Raw genomic sequence first — 26,213 nt, 5'->3', positions numbered from 1 at the left:
TCCTCAATAAAATGATACTGCCCCCAAAATTACTATTCATAGCAGAGAATCGTCCTGATTCATTGGACACCTCCCATCTTAGAGGGAGTGAATATAGTCTGAAATTTTAACAGTCGTGGGGATCACAAGACACCATTCTAAATGTGCTTCCCCATCGATCTGTGCTATTTGGTCACAAAGCCCTAAGTCAAAAAACTCCCTCTGGGATGGGCAGGGGGAGCTTGGCAGGGACACAGGCGCACGCCAGCCCAAGTGTGTCCCAGCCCCTCACTTACTGTCATGCTCCTATACTCATCTTCAAACATGTCCAAAAAAATGTCTTCTCCCTAAAAAGAAAGGAAGGGAGGGAAGAGGAGATTATTCATATTTTTTTTTCCATAAACAACAGAGGATTATAAACTCTAGTTTGTGGCTTTAGAGGCCATCTGTTTCTCATTAGTGAGTTCTCGTAAATCACCAGGAAGTAAACTGCACACGTGAACACAAACACACACGCTCAAATGACAGACCAAATATCAAACTGCACTATTCAAAATTTTCTCCTTCCTTTTTAAGTATATGGAGTTAGAATTCTTCTGTCAAAGCAGTTAATTAAAGAAAAAAACTACTATGTAGGATTAAAATATAGAAAAGGCTAATATTTCAAGTGTGTAACATCATCTATTTTGTCGAGAATGGCTGGAGAAATGGACAATCCTGTTTAAGTTACCACATTACAGATACAAGGCTCCACACCTCTGGAAGGAAGAGCATAATTAAATAAGTTTAACATTACAATTACATGGCTTGTTCCATTTGTTTTTGAGGAGTGCTTTCGGGGTTATGTTGTTCCTCAGGGTCATGACTGCCTGGGAGGGCCCCTTCAGAACAGCACGGTGGGCATAATCTTGGTTCTGATACACATAACCAAATCCAGCTTTACACCTCTCGCCTCCTTGTTCCACTGCATGAATGGCATGTCTGTCTAGGGTATTGTGAAGATGAAATGAGTTAATGCACATGAAATGCGAGGAGGCACAGAACCTGTCACTCAGTCGGGGTTGGGTCAGTGTGAGCACTCACTGTCACGATAATCTCTACTGGACAATGACCCTTAGAACTGCTGCATCTCTCTCACAAGTTCTGAATGAGACACACACACACACACACACACACACACACCCCACACTTGGGGTGGGAAAGGGAATAGATCCTTTTTAGCTTTTTTCAGTTGTCAGAACTACAACTAAATTTGAATATTCTTGTGTGACGTAACTACCACCACCAGGAAAGACAATTCCTGAAAACATCTAAAAGCTGCTGAGAAATTATACTTAGGGTATAATAAATGTTATGGGATAAAAGTAAGAAAAATCTGGGTTGGGAGAAGGGATCCAGAATTTAAATAAAGCTCTCCTTTTGTTAATAATAAAGAATAACCCTCTGGGAAAATGCCTACCTATATGTCTTTCTGTTTTTGCAATCCAAAAGCTTTCTAGAGGACATAAACTTAGGGCAGTTATACTGGAAAGAGGTTCAAAGATGACTAATGCAACCCTGAGGTTTCTGCTTTCTTGTGGGCTTTGCTAGTGGGGGTGTATCCTCACTTGGAGGCCAAGTGTGGTTTGGGATGTTCTAAGGGGAAAGTGGGATTTCCTCCTGAGTGTGTAGGGGCCCACCACGGTGCCACCCTTGTCTGGGTATGTCCACTGCTGCAGCTGGATGGGGTCATCTGAGCCTGGCAAGGTCGATCTCCAAATCATATAACCTCATTTTATCTCAACAAACACTGACAATAATGCAGTCGCTTAAAACGATTCCTGCAAAGAAACAGCAGCTTAAAGAGGGCTTGAATAATGAAAGTACAGGGGACAACAAGGAAATGGCAGTGTTGCCACCTTCCCTCTGTAGGAGGATCTTCATCAGCCACGTTAAGAGGGGAAACCATCACTCGCAGGATCCGCAGAGACCTGACCCGGAGGCCAGCAAACGAGAAAATGACTATTTGACCTATGGATTAATGCACCATGGCTGACGAGTGATGGGCCCTCCCTGAAAGACACAGGAGGCTGGCAAGGCCTGAGTGTTTCTGCTCCCCACCACCCCCCACCACCCAAATTCAAACGTTGAAATCCTAATTCCCAAGGTGATGGGATTAGTAGGTAGCGCCTTTGGGAGGTAATGAGGTCATCCAGTGAGATGGTGCCATCTATGAGAAAGTGAGCCTTCACAAGATATCAAATCTGCCTTGATCTTAGACTTCCCAGCCTCCAAAGCTGACAGAAGTAAATTTCTTTTTCTTCTTTTTTTGAGATGGAGTCTCACCTATCACCCAGGCTGGAGTGCAGTGGCGCGATCTCAGCTCACTGCAAGCTTTGCCTCCCCAGTTCATGCCATCCTCCCACCTCAGCCTCCCGAGGAGCTGGGACTACAGGCGCCCGCCACCATGCCAGGCTAATTTTTTTTGTATTTTTTAGTAGAGACAGGGTTTCACCATGTTAGCCAGAATGGTCTTGATCTCCTGACCCTTGTGATCCATCCGCCGCAGCCTCCCAAAGTACTGGGATTGATTATAGGCATGAGCCACCATGCCCGGCCCAGAAGTGAACGTCTATTGTTTATAAGCTACCCAGTTTATGGTGTTTTGTTTTAGCATCCCAAATGGACTAAAACATATGCCTTAAAAGCTAAAACAAAACCATAGCAATTAGATTTTTTTTTTTTTTTTTGAGATGGAGTTTTCGCTCTTGTTGCCTAGGATGGAGGGCAATGGCGCTATCTTGGCTCACCGCAATCTCTGCTTCCTGGGTTCAAGTGATTCTCTTGTCTCAGCCTCCCGAGTAGCTGCAATTACAGGCATGCGCCACCACGCCTAATTTTGTATTTTTAGTAGAGATGGGGTTTCTCCATGTTGGTCAGGCTGGTCTTAAACTCCCAACCTCAGGTGATCCACCTGCCTCGGCCTCCCAAAGTGCTGGGATTACAGGCATGAGCCACCACGCCTGGCCACGATTAGATATTTATAAAACCATCTGGAACCTGAAGACAAAGCTCTGCAAATTTTTCAGATACTGAAAGTCATGGTGGCACTTTACAAAATCTCAATAAACGTAATAAAGGTTTAGAAGCCTGTATAAGGTTTCTTAGCACATATGAATATAAATAATATACATGTATATGGTTCATAAATTCATATGTAATTCATAAGTAATTTTATATGTGTAAGCATATAACTTATGAATGTAAGTGCATCATATATAATTTACTTATATGTGTTTATACGTACGTAGTTCATAATTTACATATAATTATTCCCAAATAACCAAATCCATGTATTACTGAGAAACAAATGATCATATACTGGGGCTGAGTCCTCAAAAACTTTACTGATAAGACAGTATGGACAGAAAAGTTTAGATATTGCTACTCTAGGGACTATGAAATTGAGCATTTTTATTCAGTAATTATAGGCATAAAAAATAACTGAAGACATATAACGTTTATCTGCATAGAACCAGACACCACACTCCTGCTTCTACAAGACACACCATGCTGCTGTCCATCTGTGCTCTGCCAATTACCTTATAAAAATGTCGTACAAGGTGAACACTTTCTTCTCTCGCACCCTGTTAAAAGAGTAGGAAGGTGTGAAGGAGGCAGGTCTCATATAGGTGAGCAAGTCAGGCGAACTACGAATTCTAAAACATGAGTGTGTATAAAACAGATCTGGACTAATATCCTTAATGTATAAAATGGTGTTTTTTTTTTCCCTTTTGTTGAGATGGAGTCTTGTTCTGTCACCCAGGCTGGAGTGCATGGAGTGCAGTGGTGTGATCTTGGCTCAGTGCAACCTCCGCCTCCCAGGTTCAAGTGATTCTCCTGTCTCAACCTCCCGAGTAGCTGGTATTACAGGCACCCATCACCATGCCTGGCTAATTTTTGTATTTTTAGTAGAGATGGGGTTTCACCATGTTGGCCAGGCTGGTCTCAAACTCCTGACCTCAGGTGATCTGCCCGCCTCGGCCTCCCAAAGTGCTGGGATTACAGGCATGAGCCACCGTGCCTGGCCTATAAAATAGTTCTTAATGAGAGAGAGAGGAAAGGAGACAGAGCTCAAAATGAAAATGGGGAAAGGATAGGTAATTCAATTGTAATGGCATGAGAAGCTGTTAATATACAGTTAATTGGGGGAAAATGGGTTATAAAATATGGCCATCATGACTTCTTTTTTATTTTACTTTTCCAAGACAGTCTCAATCTGTGGCCCAGGCTGGAGTGCAGTGGTACAATCATAGCTCACTGCAGTCTCAAACTCCTGGGTTCAAGCAATCTTTCAGCCTCAGCCTTCTGAGTAGCTGGGGTTACAGGCACGTCCTGGCTAATCTTTTTTGTTTTTTTAGAGATAGGGTCTCACTATGTTGTCCAGACTAGTCTCAACTTCTTGGCCTCAAGTGATCCTCTCACCTCAGCTTCCCAAAATGTTGGAATTACATGCATGAGCCACTGCACTTGGCCCAACTACATTTGTATAAGACAAAAAATTCATTTGTAAGCGTGTGTGTGTGTGTATATATATATACACAAACATATATACACACTTATAAATGAATTTTCATTTACATATGTAAATAGATGTTTACATATATTCATGTGTACATATTTACATATTACATATGTTAATATATGTAGTGTATATTTACATATTGTATATGTAAATATACTTCTTTATATATATAATTATTTGCTTATATAATACTTAAATATATTATTTACATATATATGTGTGTGTGTGCATAGACACAGCCAAAATGTCAACTATAGTTGTCACTTTTACCTTTGTACTTCCTAAATTTTCTAAAATAAACATAGAAAATAAGAGGTACCATAAAAGCCACTGAAAATTTAACGTATATTTTAAACACAAAAACCATAATCAATGTGTGTATGTGTGTTGATGTGTTTGTATGTGCAAAAAAACTTTTGTAATACCAAAGAAAAAATTCAGAAATCCTGAGGACAAATACAGAACCAAATAACTGCAACAGAAACTGTTAAAACTCAATTAAGTGGACTCTTCAGCGAGTCTCGGCCGAAAAAAAGTCCCTGCTGAATAAGTAGGTTGGAGTGGGGTCTCAAGAGAGCAGCCCCTGCTGCTTCTAGCTGGTGACGGATGACACCACGGGCCAGGGCTCCTATCTGGACGCCAGCAGCTTTCCTCCTGTCCTCCTGTCCCTCTCCCTTGGCCCACAGGAAGGAGGAGGGGAGAGGGCGTTACCTCCAGGCAGGCCAGGTGCACATCCTTCATGATGCAGCCAGCACTCATCAGGACTTGCTGCTTCAGAAGCAGGCAGCTCAGCTCCAGCGTCGCCAGCCGGATCTTCCCATCTGCAGAGCACACCAGGGTAAGCCTTGCACACCCAGGGTGGGGCGCCCTTAAACCCAAGACTCCTGCCTATCCACATTGAGGTTAGCAGGTCAGATGATAGACCAACTGCTCATGGCTCCCAACATCCAGTGGGGACACAGTGGGAACCCCCCATGCCCAAACCATTCCCCATCAGTTAGAATTCAATGTTCTCCATCAAAACTACCTATGCCAAATACTTCCCTGAAGTCCCTTTACTGACAGGGTGCAGGAAAAAGAGGGTGACTAAACACTGTTGAGGCCTGGAAAGTGGCCCTGCACCCCCACTTCCTTTAGAGAGCCGCCAGTCCCACTCTGGGTCATGTGATTTGGGTGGAGCTGGTCCTCCTTCCCCCTTCCAGGGTTGGGCACATCACTTGGCCAGTTGGGGTGCTCCATATTCCCTTGGTCCCAGTGACTAGGTAAGAACCAGGCAAGGGAGCCAGTCAGAGCCAGTAAGGCTCAACCTCACAATCTACTGGAACTGCTGGGTTAAGAGAAATTCTCCTTGTGCTGGGCTGAGCAGAGGACCATGGTGACACCCTGAGGGGCACAAGCATTATAATCTATATCGGCCACCTCCTCACCCTTGCCAGCATTTTTAACCTTTGTAAAGTATTCTACAAATATCACTTCGAGATCTCTCTTCCAACTAGACTGTTCAAATCTAAGTGTCTCCCGTACAGTAAGTCTAGAGCCTCAGTGGAGAAAGGGCTAGCTGGAGGGGCTGGCATTTATCTCGTCAACCCAGAAGGTGGCAGAGGCCAAAGGTAGAAAAATACTGTTTGAGCCCCTGGATCCAGCTTTGCCTGAAGCTAGGCCTCAGCAGTCTTTATAAGCTAACACAGCTTTGTCTGCTTGTATTGTTTAAGCCACAGTGAGTCGGGTTTCTGTCAAGAGCAAGAGAGCTCTAACACAGCTTACTTACTATGCTATTACTTACTTACTATTGTGAGAGAGGCACAGTGCCGAACACTTTATATAGCTCCTGAAGGAATCTCTATAAAAACCTATTGCAATGAGTGCTCGAAAGATTGAGGCTTAGAAAAGTGAAGTGACTTGTCCAAGGTCTCATAGCTGGGTAGTGGTAGACTGCAGGTGCTCAGAATGCCAAAACCCGCATCTGGCATCTCTCCTAGAAGCATCTGTAACTGACTGACTGAAGGACAACTGCTCTTATGCAAACTCCTCTGTGGGTCTTTCAAGTTTATTTCTGGTGAAAGGTCCCACTGTGGAGAGGAGGAGGCCTTCAGGCTATGCCTCTAAGGCCTTGGAAACATCAGAGACCACGATAGGTCACTGGGAAAAAACTAAAGGCAGATACACCCCTCTGCCCACCTCCCTGCCTGTCCCTTTGTTAATGCCTTGTAAGTCAGGTGAAAATAAGTGAGAAAAGGGGCTCTGCCTAAAAAATGAAAAAGCAGGCCGGGCGCGGTGGCCCACGCTTGTAATCCCAGCACTTTGCGAGGCCGAGGTGGGTGGATCATGAGGTCAGGAGTTCGAGACCAGTCTGGCCAACATAGTGAAACCCTGTCTCAACTAAAAATACAAAAAAATAGCTGGGTGTGGTAGTGTGCACCTGTAATCCCAACTACTCAGGAGGCTGAGGCAGGAGAATCGCGTGAACCTGGGAGGCAGAGGTTGCCGTGAGCAGAGATCACTCCATTACACTCCAGCCCAGGTGACAGTGTGAGACTCCATCTCAAAAAAAAAAAAAAAGAAAAGAAAAAGCGCTATCACAAAAAATAGGTCTTCCGAAACATAATACAAGCCCCAGGGATGACCAAGGACTGGGTGGTCTCGGCTCCATCGGCTCTCCTGGCCCCACCCCACTCAGCCCCAGCACTAGCGTAACCTCTCTTCAGCTGCCTAGTCCAAGTGAGTTTTTCTCCAAGCGCATTCTCACTCCTACCTGTTTCCATACCTACCCACAACTGTTGCTGGTAACAAAACTCTGTCTCCTACGTCTACTGGCCCGTTAAACCTTCGAATGTTCTCCCCTCACTACACTCTCAGCCTAGTTCTTTCTCATAATATCACCTTGGGCCACCCAGACATAGCAGGGTGGGGGCGATAAACACTGACAATCTCAGCAAAAGAAGGGCGGGGTGTGGAAGAAGAAAGATGGTTACCAAGTGGTAGGGGATGGGATGGCAAAAGGAGACCCAGAGCTAAAGACACAGTCCCAGCAGGCAGGAGGGCTGGCCCAGGATGCAGGGGTTGAGAGGCAGAGGGAGAGGTTGGGATGGGCCCGGATTCTCAGAAGGCTCAGGCCTAGCACCCAGGGCTCAGGCTCCCAGTGGGGTCTGCTTCCTACAACTGCGTGGCCCTGTGGACAGAAAACACCCCAAGTGGGCACCTGGCTGGGCAGCGTTGTTCATGATCCTGATGAGTCTTTCAGCCAGCGGGTGGTTGTAGGTAGTCTTCTCGGCCGCATTTGGCACGGGGAGCTGGATTCGCTCTAATTTTTCAGGATCCATGCCTGGAACAGAGGAGAAGGATGTAAGTGGAGGCCTCCTGACTACCTGACCTCCTCATACTGAAAGGTCCTGTAGAGTGGGGTTTCCTCAACTTCAGCCACGTATGTTCCCTCTTGGTGATTTCTTTTCCTTTTTCTTTTCTTTTTTTTAGTTTTTAATAGAGACAGGGTTTTGTCATGTTTCCCAGGCTGGACTTGAACTCCTGGGCTTCCCCAAGTGCTGGGCCTCCCAAATTGCTGGGATTACTGTTGTGAGCCACTGCGCCTGTCCCCTCTTGGCAACTGCTGTCATGACTGGTTGCTGTTGGTGCCATAACTTATCGCAGAGCTCTCCATAAACTGAACTTACATAAATGTATTAAAACATACATTTTCTATTTCTTATAAATAGGAAATCAGGATTGATGCAATAATTGCCAGTAATAATATTTTAAAAATCAAAAAATGTTTTTGCATGCTAGCCAATGACTTTTGACTGCCTACTCATGGTGGCCCAAGACCTGATCTTTGTTAAAAAGGGAGGTTGGCAGGTACTTAATAGTGTTGGAGAGAAGCTAGCCCCAAATGGTGACATTCTCCTAGACACAGGGAAGGGAGTAGAAAAAGGGGACACCGTCCCATAGCACAATTCACTGCCACTGTGTGCCAGGTCTGAGGGCCACCTGAGGCCACTCCCGTATTACGTACCTTCTACGCTTGGGGAAACCCAGGCCTAGAGAAAGAGAGACTAGACACGAAGGAAATACAGTCATCCCCAACAATTGTGCCCTCAAGCTTTTAATGACAAACTCAAAAGCTGAGCCCCACCCTCAACACATGTAGGAGGAATCAAGTTCTGAGCGAGGTGAGGCAGAGGCCACCCCTGCCCCTGAGGGTGACATTAGCAGAAAGACACTAAGCTAAGCCTTTCTTACAGAAAGGTGCACATATTAGGTTGGCACCAAAGTAATTGCAGTTTTTGCCATTAAAAGCAATTGGAAAACCGCAATTACTTTTGTGCCAACCTAATACAATGACACCAATACAGCAGAGATCTATCATTAAGAGGCAAGGGAATCATTTTTCCTCCAATGAAAATTCAACAATTCTTCCTGCCAAAACTAACAGCATTTGAAAGATAAAAGATTAGATGGGGGTGGGGAAGGTAAGTGGGAAAGGAAAGAAGAACAGGCAAGTGTGTGACTTTGAGCCCTGTTGTCATTTCTCCTAAAGAAGCACACAGGACCTGCAGTGACAGAAGACCTGTTAGGGCTACTAGAACAGTTCCTGCCTGGAGTAAGAGGTCTTCAAACTCCTTATCTGCTCAACTGACGTGGCTCTTGAAAAATACACTTACAGAAACAAATATTTTGCTTGATCTAAGCTTGGAGAACTGAATGGATTATTTGTGCTTGGAACACATCTTTTCCTGTTACTCTACAAAAGGGGGAAAGGTGGCACTTCTCGGAACTCTTAAAATATGGTCCCTTGAGTACCAGATGACGCTTCATTTAGAACCTTGACAAAATAGTGGAAGATAGCATTGAAGAGCTGATTGTCTGGATTCTAAGTAACTCCTGCACATGCACATTGATGTAATAAGAAGTAACAATATATCTTGCTTTTCTGAATTCCTTCCAGCTCCCAGAAAGAGGCTAAGTCATACCAAGGAGATGACCTGGGTGAGGGACGGCCTAAAGACTTGAGTAGGGTAGTAGTCTCTCTCATGCCCCAAAAAGCCCCACAAATGTGGGTTTCCTCAAAAAATTTGACTGCAGTGAAAATTTAATTTGTGGCTTCTGTATCCCATGTTAATGCTAAATGTGTAACTCTGAAGGATTCTGGCTTATTGAATGGCAAGAAGAATGTCAACTGAATCTTTCTGGCATTTGTTTTTTCCAGAGATGTTAACACTGTCCTAACATCTCTCTACTCGTTAATTTCTGGCCCTTTGAGAACTGCCAGTCAGTGGTTCTGGGGGTGGGGGTGGGGCTGGGGAATAAAAGCTCCTGTGTGTCCCAGGTGCATTGCCCAACTTTATAACCCATCAGCAGTCACTCCACTTCAGAGAGGACAGCGGAAAGGGCCTGGCTGCTCGCTCCTTCTAGAATGGGGCAGTGGCCACAGAACCATGGAAAGAGGCAAACTAGGACCAGGCCTTGAATTTCCACAGAGAGATCCATTTTGTTTCTTTCCTATCATTGCCCCTCCATCTCCTTAGAATTTGTGGACAGTGAGGAAATCTGGGGCAAGCTCTTTTCTTGACAGGAAGAAAAGCGTCCCAAGATGATCTCGACTTTTCTCAACTCTCCATGAAGGGAAGGTCCCAGAGGATAGAAACACTTCTCTCTGTACCAGGTTCCAAGTCCAGCCCTTTCCTTTCATGAGGAAGTTAAGGCCCAGAGTTGTTATGTTGTTTCCCCAAGGTCACAGAGCAAGTTAGAGACACAGCTCAAACCACTTTCAGATGATCCCGAAGGTGGGTGGGGTCCAAATGGGAAAGGGTGGCAGCACCCACACAGCCAGCCCACCAGGAGCACAGAGGGGCCCGTCCTCTTGGGCTGACAAAAGCCACCCCTCTGTGTCCCTGGGCTCACCCTCTCCTAGGGGGACAGCTGGGTACAGCAGGAATGAAAAGCCTAGCGGTGGGGTGCGGGAGGAACTTTGTTTTGATACTTTACCTCTTTGAACCTCAGTTTCCTCACCTGTGAAGTGGGAATAATTATGGTAACTACCCGCCCCACGACTGCTGTCAGGATCAAAAGAGAAAAAGCACTGTCACAGGCCAACAACTTTATCTCTCATTATTATGCACAAATGGGAATTTTTAGTTTGAGCACTGCTTAATGCATGGATGAGAATTTTTAGTTTGAGCATGACTTGATGTGTTTCCTTATCATTCGTGTTATAAAAGGAAAGTTAGGCCGGGCACGGTGGCTCACGTTTTTAATCCCAGCACTTTGGGAGGCTGAGGTGGGCAGATCGCCTGAGGTCAGGAGTTTGAGATCAGCCTGGCCAATGTGGTGAAACCCCGTCTCTACTAAAAATACAAAAATTAGCTGGGTGTAGTGCACATGCCTGTAGTACCAGCTACTCGAGAGGCTCAGAAACGAGAATTGCTTGAACCCAGGAGGCGGAGGTTGCAGTGGGCTGAGACTGCACCACTGCAGTCCAGCCTGGGTGACAGAGCGAGACTCTTGTCTCAAAAAAAAAAAAAAAAGGAAAATTAGAACAAAAGAACAAAAGGATAAAACCTAACAAGAGCTAAATCAAGCTACAGACAGCCCAAAAGAGGCATGCTGAGCTGCTGGGGGCCCCTCTCAGGGGGCGAGCTGCTCAGGTTGGATCCTAAAGGATGAACAGGAGTTTGCCTTGAACTGGACAGGGAGGGCCAGGACTTGCCAAACCAAGGTGGGACTGCAGGGAGTGGAGCAGACCCAGGGAGGTCTGGGTGGGAGAGAGCCGGGGAGGGGGTGATGAGGTGGAGGATGGGGGAAGGGACAGGCAAGGCTTGGTGCCAGGATCCTGGAGGGTGATGCAGTGGAGGGGCCCAGGAGAGGCAGCTAGCGGGCCGTAACATAATCTGGTTGTGCCCTGGCTGACTGGGGTGGTTCCATTCCCCTGACTGTTGCAAGTGGTCTCCATGCTTCCAGCCCTTTCCCCCAAACTGACCTGCTAGTGCCATGCAGTCCATGTGAGGTAGATTTTACCACCAGCCCTGGGAGGCAGAGAGCAGAGGTGATTCCACACAGCACACGGCAAAACTATATAACAGAAACCCCTCTGAACATCTCCCTTCTTTCCCCAAAGCTCCTTCTGGGCCAGGAGCCCCATTCTCTCTCCCAGCTCTTTTTCCCACCATGGCCTTTAAAATCCTCTCTTTGACTCCGAACTATCAAGTGTTTTCAAGGAGGCCTTATCATTTACCAAAATACTCAGTCAAAACAAACAACAAAATCACCAGTCTCTCTGGGGAAGGACAGAGAGTCTTTGGAAGGAAGGAGGAGAGGATTCTGCTAAGATGACAAGATTGCCTTCGCATGGTAAGCCCTGAAGAAATGGTGACCATCAGCCAGGCATATGATGTAGAATGCTTCATTTCATCCTCATGACATTCCATGAAGTGGCTAATATTATTTCCATTTTATAGACGAGGAAGCTGAGGCTCAAAAAAGACATGAAGCTTGCCTGGGGTCATGTGGAGAGTGGAAAGCCCAGCCCTGAATGCAGCCATGTGGCTCTTACCTCCCTCCTCTCTGCCGTGTACCATGATCCCTGCTGGTTAACGCTCTTTCCCTCCACCTTCCCAAGCTATGTATGTCATGTGATCTAGCGGTGTCCTTGGCACAAACACAACAGTCCATACATTTTTGCTGAATTAATTTTTTAAAAAGTAATTTTGATCAAATTTTGGGCAGAAGATTAGACAAATCTCAAAATGAAGGGGAAACATATGTAAAATAGAAGCCACCATATGACAGCGGTGCAAAAAAGCCCAACCATCACCCACACACAAAACATGCTAGAAAGAAACACGACACTGTCAGCAGTTGGTTATCTTAAGGTGGTACTATCAAAGGCAAGTGAAAAAGCAACTTATTCTCATTTTTGTTTTCTATAACAATCATTGCATGACCATCACTGTACTTAGGATGGCATTTAATTTGTGGCGAACATTAGATTTAGGTTTAAGCCTCCTGCCTGAAACAACCTGGTGGCTGATGGTTCTGAGTGGCTAAGGTCAATGTCACCCTGTAACAGGGGCATGCATGTGAAAGGTAAGACGGCTCCTGTGTGCAAGGACATACACACAAACACACACACACACTCATACACACACAGACACTCATTCACACACACATGCATACCCCATGGTTTTTGGTCACAGAAAGGCAGGTTTTGCTGCAAACCCAATAGCTTCTTTGCCAGTCATTTCCCTCTGACAGAAATAAACACTGTGGATAATATATTATCCTATTTGCTTCAACTCTTAAGTGCTTTGTGACAGACAAATTCCAAAGACACCCTGCTGCACTTCACGGGAGAACTAGCTCATTCTGGCTTCCAGCAGACCACATGTTCCCTGCCCCGCCCACAGCCCTGCCTTAGAGGTCAGAGCCTGAGCTGCCCACCGAGTCAGAACGGGTGTCCCCTGTCCACAGGGGTGGAGGGCGGAACTCTCAACTAACTCATTCAAAGAATCCAAAACAGAAGGGAAGGGTGTGGCCCCACAGTGTCAGTAACTCTTACTAAGCTTCCCTCTCAGTTCTGATATCTGGATTCTTCCCCCTTAGTAGTAGCCCCCATTTAGGGTAGAGAGGTAAAAGACCCAGACCAAAGATGCATAAGAATAATTAGACAGATCTGGATAAAGAGACCATGAGAACACCAGGTAAACAATGTTCAAACTTTTTAAAAACGTCTGTTGACCACGCAAAGTCTCCTTGGCTGCAGTCACACAAGTATTACCAGCTTTGGAAGACTATAGACCAAAGATTTCGAAAGCTAACCAGATGTTGGGCCGATTTCCAATGTACTTCCAATTCTGGTTATGTGTCAGCCAAGATCCAAACTGACGTTGTGCAAGTTCTCCGCATGGCAAAAGCTTCCCTTTAGCCTATTACCTTTCAACCTTTTCCATATCGCTCATCCATGTTCCATTAACTTCTCAGCAAAACAAAACACAAAACACAAAGAGCCCAAGACTCCTTCTTCCTGGGTAAACAATGACAAATGGAGTGGCAGGAGTAGAAGGTTGGTCACTGAACTGGGGAACCTTCAAGATACAAAAGCTGTAAAACTCACCCCCATCCCTCCACCTCTGGCCCAGGACTCAGCGGACTTGATAGAAGAGCGAAGCCTGCATTTTCTATTACAGAAACAAACCAGAATTCATTATGTGGTCCAATTGAATCACAACAAGCGCCTTCCGCCAACCGGTCAACCCTTTCCACTGTGGGATATTCATTTCGGTGCAGCATCTAATCTATTATGATTACTGGAAGGCCTGAGCTCACATTTGGTTTTTATTAACGTGGCTTTTATGTTAAAATTGTCTATGAGGAAAAAATCTATGAGAAAGAGACCAGGTCACTTGGGACCTGATTTGGGGGGTAAGGATCTGGAAAAGTGAGGCTGAAGGTCAAGTGCAGCCTGATCAGCTGCTGCATAACCAAAAACCAATCACTCAACCAACCTCCACCACCAAAGCCCCACCAAATGCAGACTCTGTGCTCACAGGCCAGGACTGAGCATAAACCAGGTGGCAGCTCCCCCACGAGGCAGCTTCCCCAGGCACCTGGGCCTCAGGGCACTGGACTTGAACTTTTCCGTTTCTTCTCCAAACCTACTCCAAGGCCCATGCTTGTTAGTTCTGGAAATGGCACTATTGGTCACACAGGGAAAGGAGTCAGGAACCTGAGCCTTACCCAGGCTTCTCCCTTCATGCCCCCTCCTTTCAAATCAACCAGAACCCCTCACCCCTAGCCTAGTGACTCTCCTTGTCTCCTCATCCTAGTATATGCACCCCCACCGTTGCTCAAGCCAAATCGCAGGAGTCATCTGACTCGTCCCTTTCACTCGACCCCTACATCCAATCCATCAGCACGTCCTGGCTCTAGTGCTGAAATAATCACAAGTCCTTCCAGTTTCCTCCACTCCCCAGCCAGCAGCCTAATCCAATCCACATTATCTCGCCTGGATGACTGCAACAGCTTCTTAGCAAGTCTTTCGGTGTTCCCTCCTGCAACTCATCCCCACCCCCAGTCATCTACTTTCCGTCTGGTAGCCAACATTTCTTTTAAAAACTTCCATCTGACCACATCACTGTCCTACTTAAAAATTCTGTAGGGGTTTCCCACTGCACTTGGAAAAAAAATGGCAATTCCTCTTCAGGGCCTTCAAGGCCCTTCATGACCTGGCCCCTGCCCGCCTGGCCAGCCTCACCTTGGCCCACTTTCTGCTCCTTCCCACCCCGGGCCCTCTGTACATGCTGCTCCCTTCACCTGGAGGACTCTTGCCCCAGGTCTTTGCAGAGCTGGCTCCTTCTCACTCTCTGGGCTGTGGCTCTGCTGGTCCTTCCTCAGAGGAGCCCTCCCCGACCACCCTGACTAGCACCTAGTAACCCCTGCAGCACAACCACTAGGCTTCCTTATCACTCCACCCTGTTCATTTCCTTCTACCATTTGTCACAGTCACAATTAATCTTCTTGTTCACTTCAGTGAGACTCATCTGGGCTTGTTTGAGTGCCTATGACAGGGCCTTGCCCTGGCAAGCGCTCAGCAAGTATGTGCTGAATGATAAGAAAGCCTCTCAGTTTCACCTCTCATCCCTCCCACCCGCTGGCTGAATTACTGCAAACCCATTCTGAGGGGTGCAGAGTGGGTCAGCTCACTAACTGACCAACTGCCCCCCAGCAGCCCCACATGGCTCATAGGAACGCAGTTCAGTCGCTGCCTGTGCCACCCCCTGCAGACTGGCTCCAGATGCCTGCCTCTTGGGGCACCCCGCTGCCTCGGACATGCTGCCGCTCACCCTGGGGAACGGGCAATGATCTGACGGATATGCCACAGGCTCTCATGCTCCTTCTTGCTCTGCCCTCTACCATAGCTCGGGTGTCCTCAGGAAACGGGTCCTCAGTCCTGCGGGCAGAGTCCATGCTCACCACCAGGCAAGTGACCCTCTATTGTGCTGACAGCCTCCTCGTAGGACTTTTCTGTCCAAGAATGACTGATGCTTTCTTGGGCAAGAACCTGGGTTGGTCTGCCTGGAGTTTGTAGTCCCCATGCTGAGCATACTGCCTGGCACACGGCCGGTGCTCCACATGCATTTGCTGAATAACTAATTACATGAGGAAATTCATCAGAAACTGCAAGGCTATTCCTCCTGATCACTTAAGCCTCCAAGAGGCCTCTCCTGATTGCTCAGGCGGATGTAGTACCCTCTACCCTCAGCCTGCCCCACCACATTACCTAGTTTTATTTTCACTGTTGCACTTCTCGCTACGTGGGATTATTTTACTTGGTTACTAGTTGACTGTCTGTCTCCTCTAAGAGAATCCAGATTCCATGAAAGCATTTGTTTGGTTCACCACTGCGTCCCCAATACTGATCCCAGTGCCTGGCATCTAACAGGGGCTTCCAAAATATTTGTTGGAAGAATGAATGAATCAATACATGCATAGCATTAGCAGAAAATGGGAGAAGGAATTCAATTTCCTTGAATATACAGTTCTACTCTTCCAAGAAGAAATTCCCAAGAAAAAGAGGTAGGATGCCCAGGCGGGAACACGGGTGAGTGGTCTCTCCAGCGCATAAGATGGATGAAGGTGCATAGCAGCACACCCAGTAAGCCATGACGTCTCTGCTCCCCGTACAGGTCAGGGCTGCAGGGAGGAAGCCCATGGAGAATGCCAGTCACCAAGATGAGGAGCTTGCCTACTGTCCCATGGAGCCTGGCATCTACACCACACAGACAGCACCTTCTTTGCTGAAGCCCTGAGCTACAAGCTGCGAGGAAGAGATGGCCTTGGGGACGTGCCACATAGCTGAGCAGCAACCAATCAGCAAACTCTGGCTGAGCACTGACTGAGTGCCAGGCGGTAGGCTGGGTACTGCAGGGAGCACATGGTTTCTGCCTTCCAAGGCCTAGCAGTCCAGAATGGGAGAGAAAAAATACAGAGAAAAGGAGGTATTAAAAAGTGCTACAGGAACCTCATGGAGATTAAAAAACATCTGGTCTTCCCAAGATGTTGTTATGAAAATGAAAAGACATGCCACAGACTTGGGGGAAATCATTGCTAAATGCCTCTGATAAAGGACTTGCGTTCAAAATACATAAAGAACTCTCGAGGCTGAGGCGGGTGTATCACTTGAGGTCAGGAGTTCGAGACCAGCCTGGCCAACATGGCGAAACCCCGTCACTACTAAAAATACAAAAATCAGCCGGGCGTGGTGGCGCACACCTGTAGTCCCAGCTACTCTGGAGGCTGAGGCAGGAGAATTGCTTGAACCTGGGAGGCGGAGGTTGTAGTGAGCCAAGATTGAACCATTGCATTCTGGCCTGGGCAACAGAGTGAGACTCCGTCTTAAAAGAAACAAAACAAAAAAACCCAAAAGTCTCGAAACACAACAATTTTTTTACTCAATTCAATTTAAAAAATAGGCTAAGGATTCGAAAAGACTCTTCACTAACAAAGACATGTATGGCAAAAGAAACACATGAAAAGATGTTCAATGTCATTAGGGATATGCAAATTAAGATCATAAGGTACCACTGCAAACCTATTAGAATGGTGAAAACTAAAAAGGTGACCACACCAAATGTTGGAAAGGAGGTAAAGGAACTAGAACTCTTGTACACTGGTGATGGGATATAAAATTATATAGGCATCTTGGAAAACAGTTTGGCAGTATCTTAAAATAAAAGCAAACATACACATATCTCCCATAATTATATGGGAAATATGATTCAGCCATTCCATTCCTAGGTATTTATCCAAGAGAAAAGAATGTATATGCTCATACAACTCTCTGTACGGGCATACATTGTATGGGGCCACACAAATGCTCACAGCAGCTTTGTTTATAATAGTCCAAAACTGGAAACAACCCAAATTTCCATTAAGAGATGAATGAATAAACTGTGGTTTGTTCATATAATGGAATGTTACTCAGCAAGAAGAAATGAACTACAGATACACACAACATCATGATGGATCTCAAAATAATTATGTGGATTGAAAGAAGCCACATGAAGAGGAGTACATTTTGCATGACTCTGTTTATACAAAATTTTAGAAAGTGCAAAACTAATCTAGAATGACAGGAAGCAGATTGGTGTTACTTGGGGAGAGGGGTGTGGGAAGCAAGGGAGGGGAATGAGGAAATGTTTGGGATGCTGGATTATACACTGTCTTGATCATGGTGATGATTTCACGGGTATTTACATATGTCAAAATATTAAATTGTGCACCTTAAATATGTGCAGTTTATTGCATATCAATTAGACTTCAATCAAACTTTTTCCTTAAAGGTGCTATGCTTCTGGCCAAGATGGACTGAATTTATCCTACTAATTCAGGCAACTTAGAAAGCAAGACAATATATACAAAACAATGGTTATCAGACTCTGGATGAACAGGCAGCACAGGAGAGAGATCCCTGAGAGAGAGAAGCACAAAGGCGGTGGCCCAGTGATTGCTCCAGCTTGCTGTCCAGTGAGAGTATCCGGGCCTCAGCACAGGGACAGAAAACCCAAAGACTGTGGTTCTCTCAGAGAAGGCAGAGTCTGGAGTTCAGGGAGATCAAGGGGTTAAAATTCATGGACAAGAGAAATGAAGAGAGAGCTGCAGAGAGAGAGCTCAGACATGTGCAGAGGGTTCCTTTAGAACCTTGCTGTGTTCTGGTCTGTGCATGCACATGAAGAAAGGGAAAGACCTGCCAGAATGAAGCCTGTGGAACAATTCCTGGAGCTCACACTGGGGGGGCCAGTGTGGAGAGACCACCTCACCATGGGACACAGTAGAGTCTCAGAAGGGTAGTGTCTCAGTAATAGGGTGAAGTTAGCCCTAAACTAAAGGCTGTCTGGACCAGCTCTCACAGAGCTTAAAAGCAAGCCTCAAAAAAGGATCAAACCAACTCCAATTAACTGAACCATCAGCCCAAAAATATTTACAGGAAGAATCCAGCATCCAACTGTGTAAAAACCACAGTAACTGTCAACCAATCAAAAATGACCAGGCATGCAAAAAATGCGGGAAGGAATCCAAAAGCAGGAGAAAAATCAATAAGAGAAACACAGCTAGAAATTATACACATGACAAAACACAAGAAATCAAAAGGGAAATTGTATAAAATTTTAAGCTGAATGAACCTCATATGTTAAAATTTACTGGATGCAGGTAAAGCAGTGCTTACAGGGAAATTTATAGCATTAAAGTCATAGAGAAGAAAGGTTTAAAAATCAATGACTGGAAAGGGAATAGCCTGAGGGATATTTTTCTGATAATGAAACTGTACTATCTCCTGATTATGTGGTGTTCACACCTATCCATACATGTCCCAAAATTCACAGAATTAAATACAAAAATGAGTTAATTTTATGGTATGTTAGTTTAAAAAAATAAGCTGATTTGCTTAAAAAATCAATGATCAAAGCTTCCTACGATGATTAAAATCAATAATTAAAGCTTCTTTTTTTTTTTTTTTTTCACAGCAGAGACAAGTGAACCTTTATTTTTATGCCTTTCTTCCTATGTGTATTTCAAGTCTTTTTCAAAACAAGGCTCCAGGACTCTCCAGATTCAATTATGTCCTTGGGCTTGGTTGACTGCTGCAGGAGTCTTAGGGAGCCTTGTACAAATGCTAGAGTGACTCATTTACCAACATTAAACCCTAGGATAGATGCAACAAAGCAGGACTCCTTCCTCCATGGAATGTGCCGATTTCAGACGACGCAGCACCCAATGTAGAAAACGCTGGAATTTTTCCTTGGAACTAGACTGTGATGAGAGGTGCTTGACATGAACATAAGCTACTGTCTTTTCTTTTCTTTTTTTTGAGACGGAGTTTCACTCGTTGCCCAGGCTGGAGTGCAATGGCGTGATGTCGGCTCACTGCAACTTCCGCCTCCCACGTTCGAGCGATTCTCCTGCCTCAGCCTCCTGAGTAGCTGGGATTACAGGCACGTGCCACCATGCCCGGCTAATTTTTGTATTTTTAGTAGAGATGGCATTTCTCCATGTTGGTCAGGCTGGTCTTGAACTCCCAACCTCAAGTGATCTGCCCACCTCAGCCTCCCAAAGTGTTGGGATTACGGGCGTGAGCCACAACCTCCGGCCAGCTACTGTCTTTTCTTTGACCCTTCCTTTCCAGTTTTTGAAGATAGAGCAGGAAATAATCTTCTCTGAAGATACTTGATAAAAATTCCCAAAACAACAAAACACATGCTTCCACTTCATTGATAAAAAATATACCGCAGTTTGGCACCTGGGTCTAGTTCAGCTGGCGGATGAGCTGATTGATGCATTCACCCCGATAGCCAAGTGTGCCCATCTCCTTGAGGAAGCCCACTCTATTTTTGGTAGCATGATGGGCCACTGAGAGGTGGAAAGGGCGCAAGAACCATGAGATCTCCTGGAAATGCTTCCCTGGGAATGCAACTTCATGAATGAGGTCTTCCAAGCAAATGATGCCAAACTTCCCCAGGTGCTCCTCAATCACTGTGTTGTCTGTCAGAGGGATGGTCTTACTCTTGACCTTGGCTTGTCCACGTTTCAAAATGAGTTCTCGGACAGACTTCAGATTTGGAAATCCCCAGGTCACATAAGGTTCCACTATACGCAGCATTTTTAGATTCTGGGGGGGGTGACTTTTACAAAGACACCACTAAAAATTTTCTTTAGGCCAAGTCTTGTAATGGTTCTCTGCACCAGTAAACTCACGCCATCAATCCTTTCGATGCGTACAACAAAGGCCAAGGAATGTTTATCTGGCAATTCCAAGGCATGAGGTTTCACTTCTAGTCATCTGAGACGCACCTTGTCACGTTTCTGCCACCAGGAATCATGTAGGAATGATTCCAGTCGCTTAAACCTGAGCCCTTTTCCTTTCTTCTGCTCCTTCTTTGCCAAAAGTTCCTGCTTTGCCTGGGTGGCTTTGAGGGCTTGATAAGCCTTCCTCTTTTTCAGGAGATTTTCTGGAACCAAAGGGATTTTTCTTTGCTCTTGCTCCGCCATCTTTCTAGTGGTGCAGCTACTGATCATGCGCAACCCCACCACATGGGGAAGATAGCATGCGCGCTGTTTACTTGACCATAGAGACGTCTGTTCTAGCTCACGCTGGAGGACCCAGTCAGCGTTCACTTGGCCGCAGTGAGCCGTTGAGGTCCTGCTAACCCCTGCCAAAAGTTGCACCGCTTCCAGGGTTTTCAGAGCCTGTGTCATTTTTAAAACCCAGCCCTTTTCTTGTAAGTTACAGTTTCATCACAAGCAGCTTGGCTGTGGACAATAAAGTGCTTCCCACAATGCCTAAAGCTTCTTTATAAGAAGTTATAAAACAAAAAGTAAATTAAATTGGAAGCAGCAGAAGGCAAAAAAAAAAAAAAAAAAAAAAAACCCAAACAAACATAAGAACAGAAATCAATAAAATCAAAAACAGCAGAACAATAGAGTGTAGCAATAAAATTAATAATCCTCTAGCCAAAATGATTAGGAAAAAAAATGAAGACCTAAATTATCAATACCATGAATCAGAGAGGGAACATCACTACAGATCCTACAGACATTAAAAAGATAATAAAGGAAAATCATAAAGTTTATGCCAATAAATTTGACAGTTCAGATGAAATGACAAATTCCTTGAAAGACACAGGTTACCAAAGCTCACTCAAGAAGAAATACGTAACCTTAAAAAGCCCTATGCCTACTGAAGAAATTGAGTGGTTAAAAACCTTCCACCAAAGACAACTCCATATTCAGATGGCTTCACTGGTTTAAGGAATATTTAAGGAAGAAATAATACTACAAAAATTCCTCCAGAAAATCAAGGAGAAGAGAATATTTCTCAACTCATTCTATAAGGTGAGCATAACCCTGATAGCAAAACCAGACAAGAGAATTACAAGAAGACTACAGACCAGTATCAGTCATGAACATAGATGCAAAAATCCTTAATATCTATGATTTGCTCACACATTGATAAAAAAGAATGGCAGTTCTCTATGGATGTGAACCCATGTGCTGAAATATGATGATGTGAGCAGAGTAAGGTAGAAAGCACAATATGGGTATCTCCATTTACAGCTAAGTGGGCAGTCATACAAATAAAACCATATATACTCCTACTTGGGTTTGTTTGGCTATCTTTAAAAAGACACAAGAGAAACCAGTAGCAGGAACTGTCTTTGAAGAGGAGAGCTGGGGTCAAAGGTGGGAGACTTTTTCCCTATATACCCTTCTGCCACCAATCAACTTATTTATCATGATTAATGATTTAAGAACACATAAACTTAGTTATATCATGTATGTTCTAATGCCTCTAGCCATAGGCTGTCTTAGTAAAACCCAACTCTATCTACTCCCCAATAAGCTCATAAAAAACCTACTAAAATATCACTTGATTTTTTTTACTATGCCAAGCCTAGCTCTTGGCAGGGGTTAGAAGGAATATTCCTGAATTCTTCTTTGAAGAGATTCTGATGTGGAGGTTTCAGAACGTGCCCATGTCAAGCCAGGTGGGGCAAACAACAGTAACTATTCCCAGGGGTCGGCAGCAAGGCGGTGAATGAATGAATCCCAACAAAACCTGTCAACCCCATGGGAGTTGGATCCTGGCCAAGCAGCCTTAATAGGGGAAGCCAGAGAACCACACCTTTCTTCAGAAAGGAAACCTATGCTTCCACCAAGTCCACCCAGGGTCTATTTCAGCTCTGAACCCAGAATAAGAACACCAAGTGTTATAAATAGCAAAACCAAGATTACAATTTGACAGATTTCAGTTCTGATGTTAGGAAAGAGGTTGGATGCTAAGTCAGTTGTAAATCAAGGGGTCAAAAGAAAACCACAGGGTGAATATAGTCATCCTGGGTTAGGCAGTCAAGTCACCTTCCTCCATATTGCCTGAGTAACCAATTCCTGTGGCTTCAGTTGGTACAAAAACACCTGAGAAATTCTAAAGAAGCTAAAGAGGAGAGGTAGTCAAAACCAAAAAGGACCACCAAAACCAGAAAGGAAATTCTGTACAGAAAGCACCTTTCTTTGTCCTCCATGCAGCAGAGGGGAAGGATGCTATGCGTATGCAGGGCCCAGCAAGGAAGTCAGGCAAGGCAAGGGTGCTTACCTTTATTATGAGACATGGCATAGAGGAGGCAGAGCACGAACAGGGCATGGTAATCATCATCCGGGCTGTCCAGCGCGTGGTACACCATATCCAGGAAGGGTCTGGAAAAGAGGAGGGGCATGTATGAGCCTCATGGTGCACAAGGGTGAACACCTCCCCTCTCTAACCTGCACATGGGGTGCTAGCTGCCTTTGACACAGCTCTTTAGGCCACAACTGTGTGCCTGGTCCAGCACCACGCACTGAGGACATAGACAAATGAGAGATAGGCTCTGCCTGGGGAAGCTGCTATCCAGAGGGGAACCTGACCAAGGAACAGACTGCTTGCTTAGTCACACAACAATCATTCACCAGGTATTCCAGACACAGGGAATCAATTATACAAACTCCCCACACCAAAGCTCCCGTGTCAGCTGGTAGACACAGAACAAATAGACATCAATGCAAAGTGATGTGTGTCACAAGCCAATGAAGAAAACAGGACAGTGTGATGTCACACAAGGCACAAACAACAATCCAAACAAGTTCAATAACATGAGCCCTAGTGCCAGACTGTCTGGGTTCAAATTCTGATTCTGCCTCTTCTTAGCTTTTTATTCAGCAAACCCTTGGGCAAGTCACATAAAACCTATTTCCCCATCTGTATGGGGTGGAGTCCAACCTTGCAGGATTATTGTGAGGATTCAAGCGCAATGAAGACTGAAAAGCATTTAGCACAGGCTCAGGCACTGCGGACGGTGCCAATGCATGGGAGCTGCTATTTGATTTCTATTTTTAATATACCAAGGGCACTACTTCATGATTTCACTTTGGCAAGGTCCTGACCCAGCAATTTCTCAGGCTGACTTTCTCTGACTGCGAAGAATCGATAGTGAGGTCTCTCACCTCTGATGCTTTGTGGGTGAGATCTGTAGAGAGGCTGCAAAAATCGGAAATGGCACATCCCAAATGCTGCCTTTCCAGGTGAAGGGCCTCACAGAAAAATACTCTTCAACACCAGGAGAATAGAATATGCACAGGTCTGGCCCACAGGCCAGAGGCTCTGATCCTCCGACTGTCTGTGGCTGCCCCCTCTGAATGCCAGGCTGAGGCCAAGAGAACAGAGCACCTTCATGAGTGACCAAGGGCACATTTAATTTCTGGAAGGACACCCAAGCTCCAATGAACATTGGATGCCTACGGGGAGTGAAAGGGGACTGGGGAGAAACAGGGAGTGTTCACTATATAACCTTTGACACAGTTTTGAATTTTTGACTCTATACATGTATCTCTGATACAAAATATTTCATTGGAAAATGCAAAAAAAAAAAGTAGGAAAAATGTACTTGTCATAACATTTCAAACACACACGTGACACACAAAAACTAAAAAAAAAATGAAAATCTTAAAGGGGACATTTATGTTCCATCCCCATTTCTCCACAGCCCCAGATGGGGCACCACCTTTCAGATGTGTTAATAGTTTTGCCATGTGTAGATTTGGGTTTTGAAAGCCTCCAGCAATAACACTTCCAGACTTAGGAGCAGGATAACATTTTCTTGTAAATCAGCTGCTTGAAATTTGGATTATATTTTCATTTGGGAATAATATGAATAACCAAATGCCAATAGCTGGGTGGGTACCATCTTTTATGAGATGAAGTATCATAAAACCATTAAGCGTTTTGTTTACATAGGGTAGAATAAGGTGAAAAGTTTGCTTGGGAGTTGATATTAGATGGAAAAAAAGAATACAAAATTATAGACACAATACGGTCCAAGCTTCTGGGAGAAGGGAGGGTGAAATTCCCAGAAAGTTCACATCAGAAAAAAAAAAAAACAAAAAACTGGTAAAAAAAAAAAAAAATAACCAAAATGGTAGTCCCCCTGATTCTGAATGTTAGCAATGAAGACTTTTTTCCCCCTTTATGCTTTTTAAGATTTTGCATACTTTCATAATTTTAAACTTTTTTTTTAAAGAAAATAAATAATGTTTTGAAAGCTTTAAGTATATACATTTTTTTTTTTTTTTTGAGATGGAATCTCGCTCTGTTGCCCAGGCTGGAGTGCAGTGGTGTGATCTCGGCTCACTGCAAGCTCTGCCTCCCGGGTTCACGCCATTCTCCTGCCTCAGCCTCCTGAGTAGCTGGGACCACAAGCGCTAGCCACCACACCCAGCTAATTTTTTGTATTTTTAGTAGAGACGGGGTTTCACCATGTTAGCCAGGATGGTCTCGATCTCCTGACCTCGTGATCTGCCCACCTTGGCCTCCCAAAGTGCTGCGATTACAGGCGTGAGCCACTGCACCCGGCCTCTTAGGCCTATATTTAACCCCCAGGGCAGATAGAGCCCATAATATATGGGGAATATAAAAACAGTCTGTTTTTTACCATGCTGTTTCTTGGGGCAAGTGGACCAACGCCAAGATCCAATTCACAGCCTAGAGAACAAACAGCCACCTTCCCTCCCACTCCCTGCCTTCCTGCCTCCCTGCCAAGAAGTTGGGGGACAGAGGGCAGTGGCAGTTTCTTACAAGCTGCAACTCGATACCTTGACAAAGGAGAAAGCTGCTCTCCACCTGGGCCAGTCCCTATCCCGGCATTCAGTCTCACAGTCTAGCAGAGATCTGGCCTGGAGGTTCCCAGGACTGCATGCGGCCTAACTCAAGGCAACTGAATCAGCTTCCATTAGAAGCCATGTGCTTCAAGATGCCCAAAGTTAAGAAATAATCTCAATCAACTCTAAGAAAACCCTTCTCTCCACCAAAATTCAGAAAAAAAGAAGTCATCAACCCCAATATTCAAACATAACATTTTGGTCTGTTTTTTTAACCCTTTTTTTGGTGGCGGGAGAGATACATGGGTGTTTCTCTTCCATTAGCAAAGCCACAGTATTACCATACTACGAAAAGTATGTTCTCTGTTTCCATTTATCAAACCCTAAGGAACTGAACACATCATGAGAGTATTCAACTAAAAGCAGCAGCAGATATTCTTTGAGCGAGAGTCTCATTCTGTTGCCCAGGCTGGAGTGCAGTGGTGCAATCATAGTGCATTGCAGCCTTGACCTCTCTGGCTCAAGCAATCTCCCACCTCAGCCTCTCAAGTAGCCAGGACTACAGGCACCTGCCACCATGCCCGGCTAATTTTTTAATTTTTTCGTAAAGATGGGGTCTCACTATGTGACTAGGCCAGTCACAAACTCCTGGGTTCAAGTGATCCTCCCGCCTTGGCCTCCCAAAGCGCTAGGATTTCAGGTGTGAACAACCATGCCTGGCCTCATCTTCCATTAAGCAGATACCTCTTCCTTTGCTTAAGCAACACCCCACTACTGGTTATTTGGGGCTCTTCTAATTATTTATAGTCTAAAGAATGCTGTGCCAAGGTTGTCCCCAACCGTCTGTGTTTAGAATTACTTCCTTATTTTTCAGAGCTTTGGGAGTTACATTTTTTGCTGTGAAGCAAAATCTAAAAGGTCTTTGTACTCCACTATTTTTTTATTTAGCAAAAACTAAAAATGGCTCCCTTGCACATCTGATAAAAATTAATCCCATCTG

The 26,213-nt window shown here is 45.1% G+C and overlaps 1 protein-coding gene and 1 pseudogene across 10 annotated transcripts in view; both read right to left on the bottom strand.

The window, feature by feature from the left end:
* CLEC16A (C-type lectin domain containing 16A) overlaps positions 1–26,213 on the bottom strand; it is a 237,361-nt gene that overhangs the window by 134,273 nt on the left and 76,875 nt on the right. For all 10 annotated transcript variants that reach the window (XM_055365296.2, XM_019012487.3, XM_055365306.2 and 7 more), the window contains exons 12-16: positions 22,680–22,780; positions 7,743–7,865; positions 5,255–5,364; positions 3,561–3,605; positions 276–326 (exon numbers count right to left, since the gene is read on the bottom strand). In XM_055365296.2, coding sequence (XP_055221271.1) covers positions 276–326; positions 3,561–3,605; positions 5,255–5,364; positions 7,743–7,865; positions 22,680–22,780 — 430 coding nt within the window. The remainder of the gene's footprint in view (positions 1–275; positions 327–3,560; positions 3,606–5,254; positions 5,365–7,742; positions 7,866–22,679; positions 22,781–26,213) is intronic.
* On the bottom strand, positions 18,571–20,874 carry LOC129527558 (ribosomal protein uL30-like; annotated as a pseudogene).

This window comes from Gorilla gorilla, chromosome 18, assembly GCF_029281585.2.
Source record: "Gorilla gorilla gorilla isolate KB3781 chromosome 18, NHGRI_mGorGor1-v2.1_pri, whole genome shotgun sequence".
In the NCBI taxonomy this organism is placed as follows: domain Eukaryota; kingdom Metazoa; phylum Chordata; class Mammalia; order Primates; family Hominidae; genus Gorilla; species Gorilla gorilla.
The sequence above is the reverse complement of the archived record's forward strand: the minus strand, read 5'-3'. Positions and strand labels throughout refer to the sequence as shown.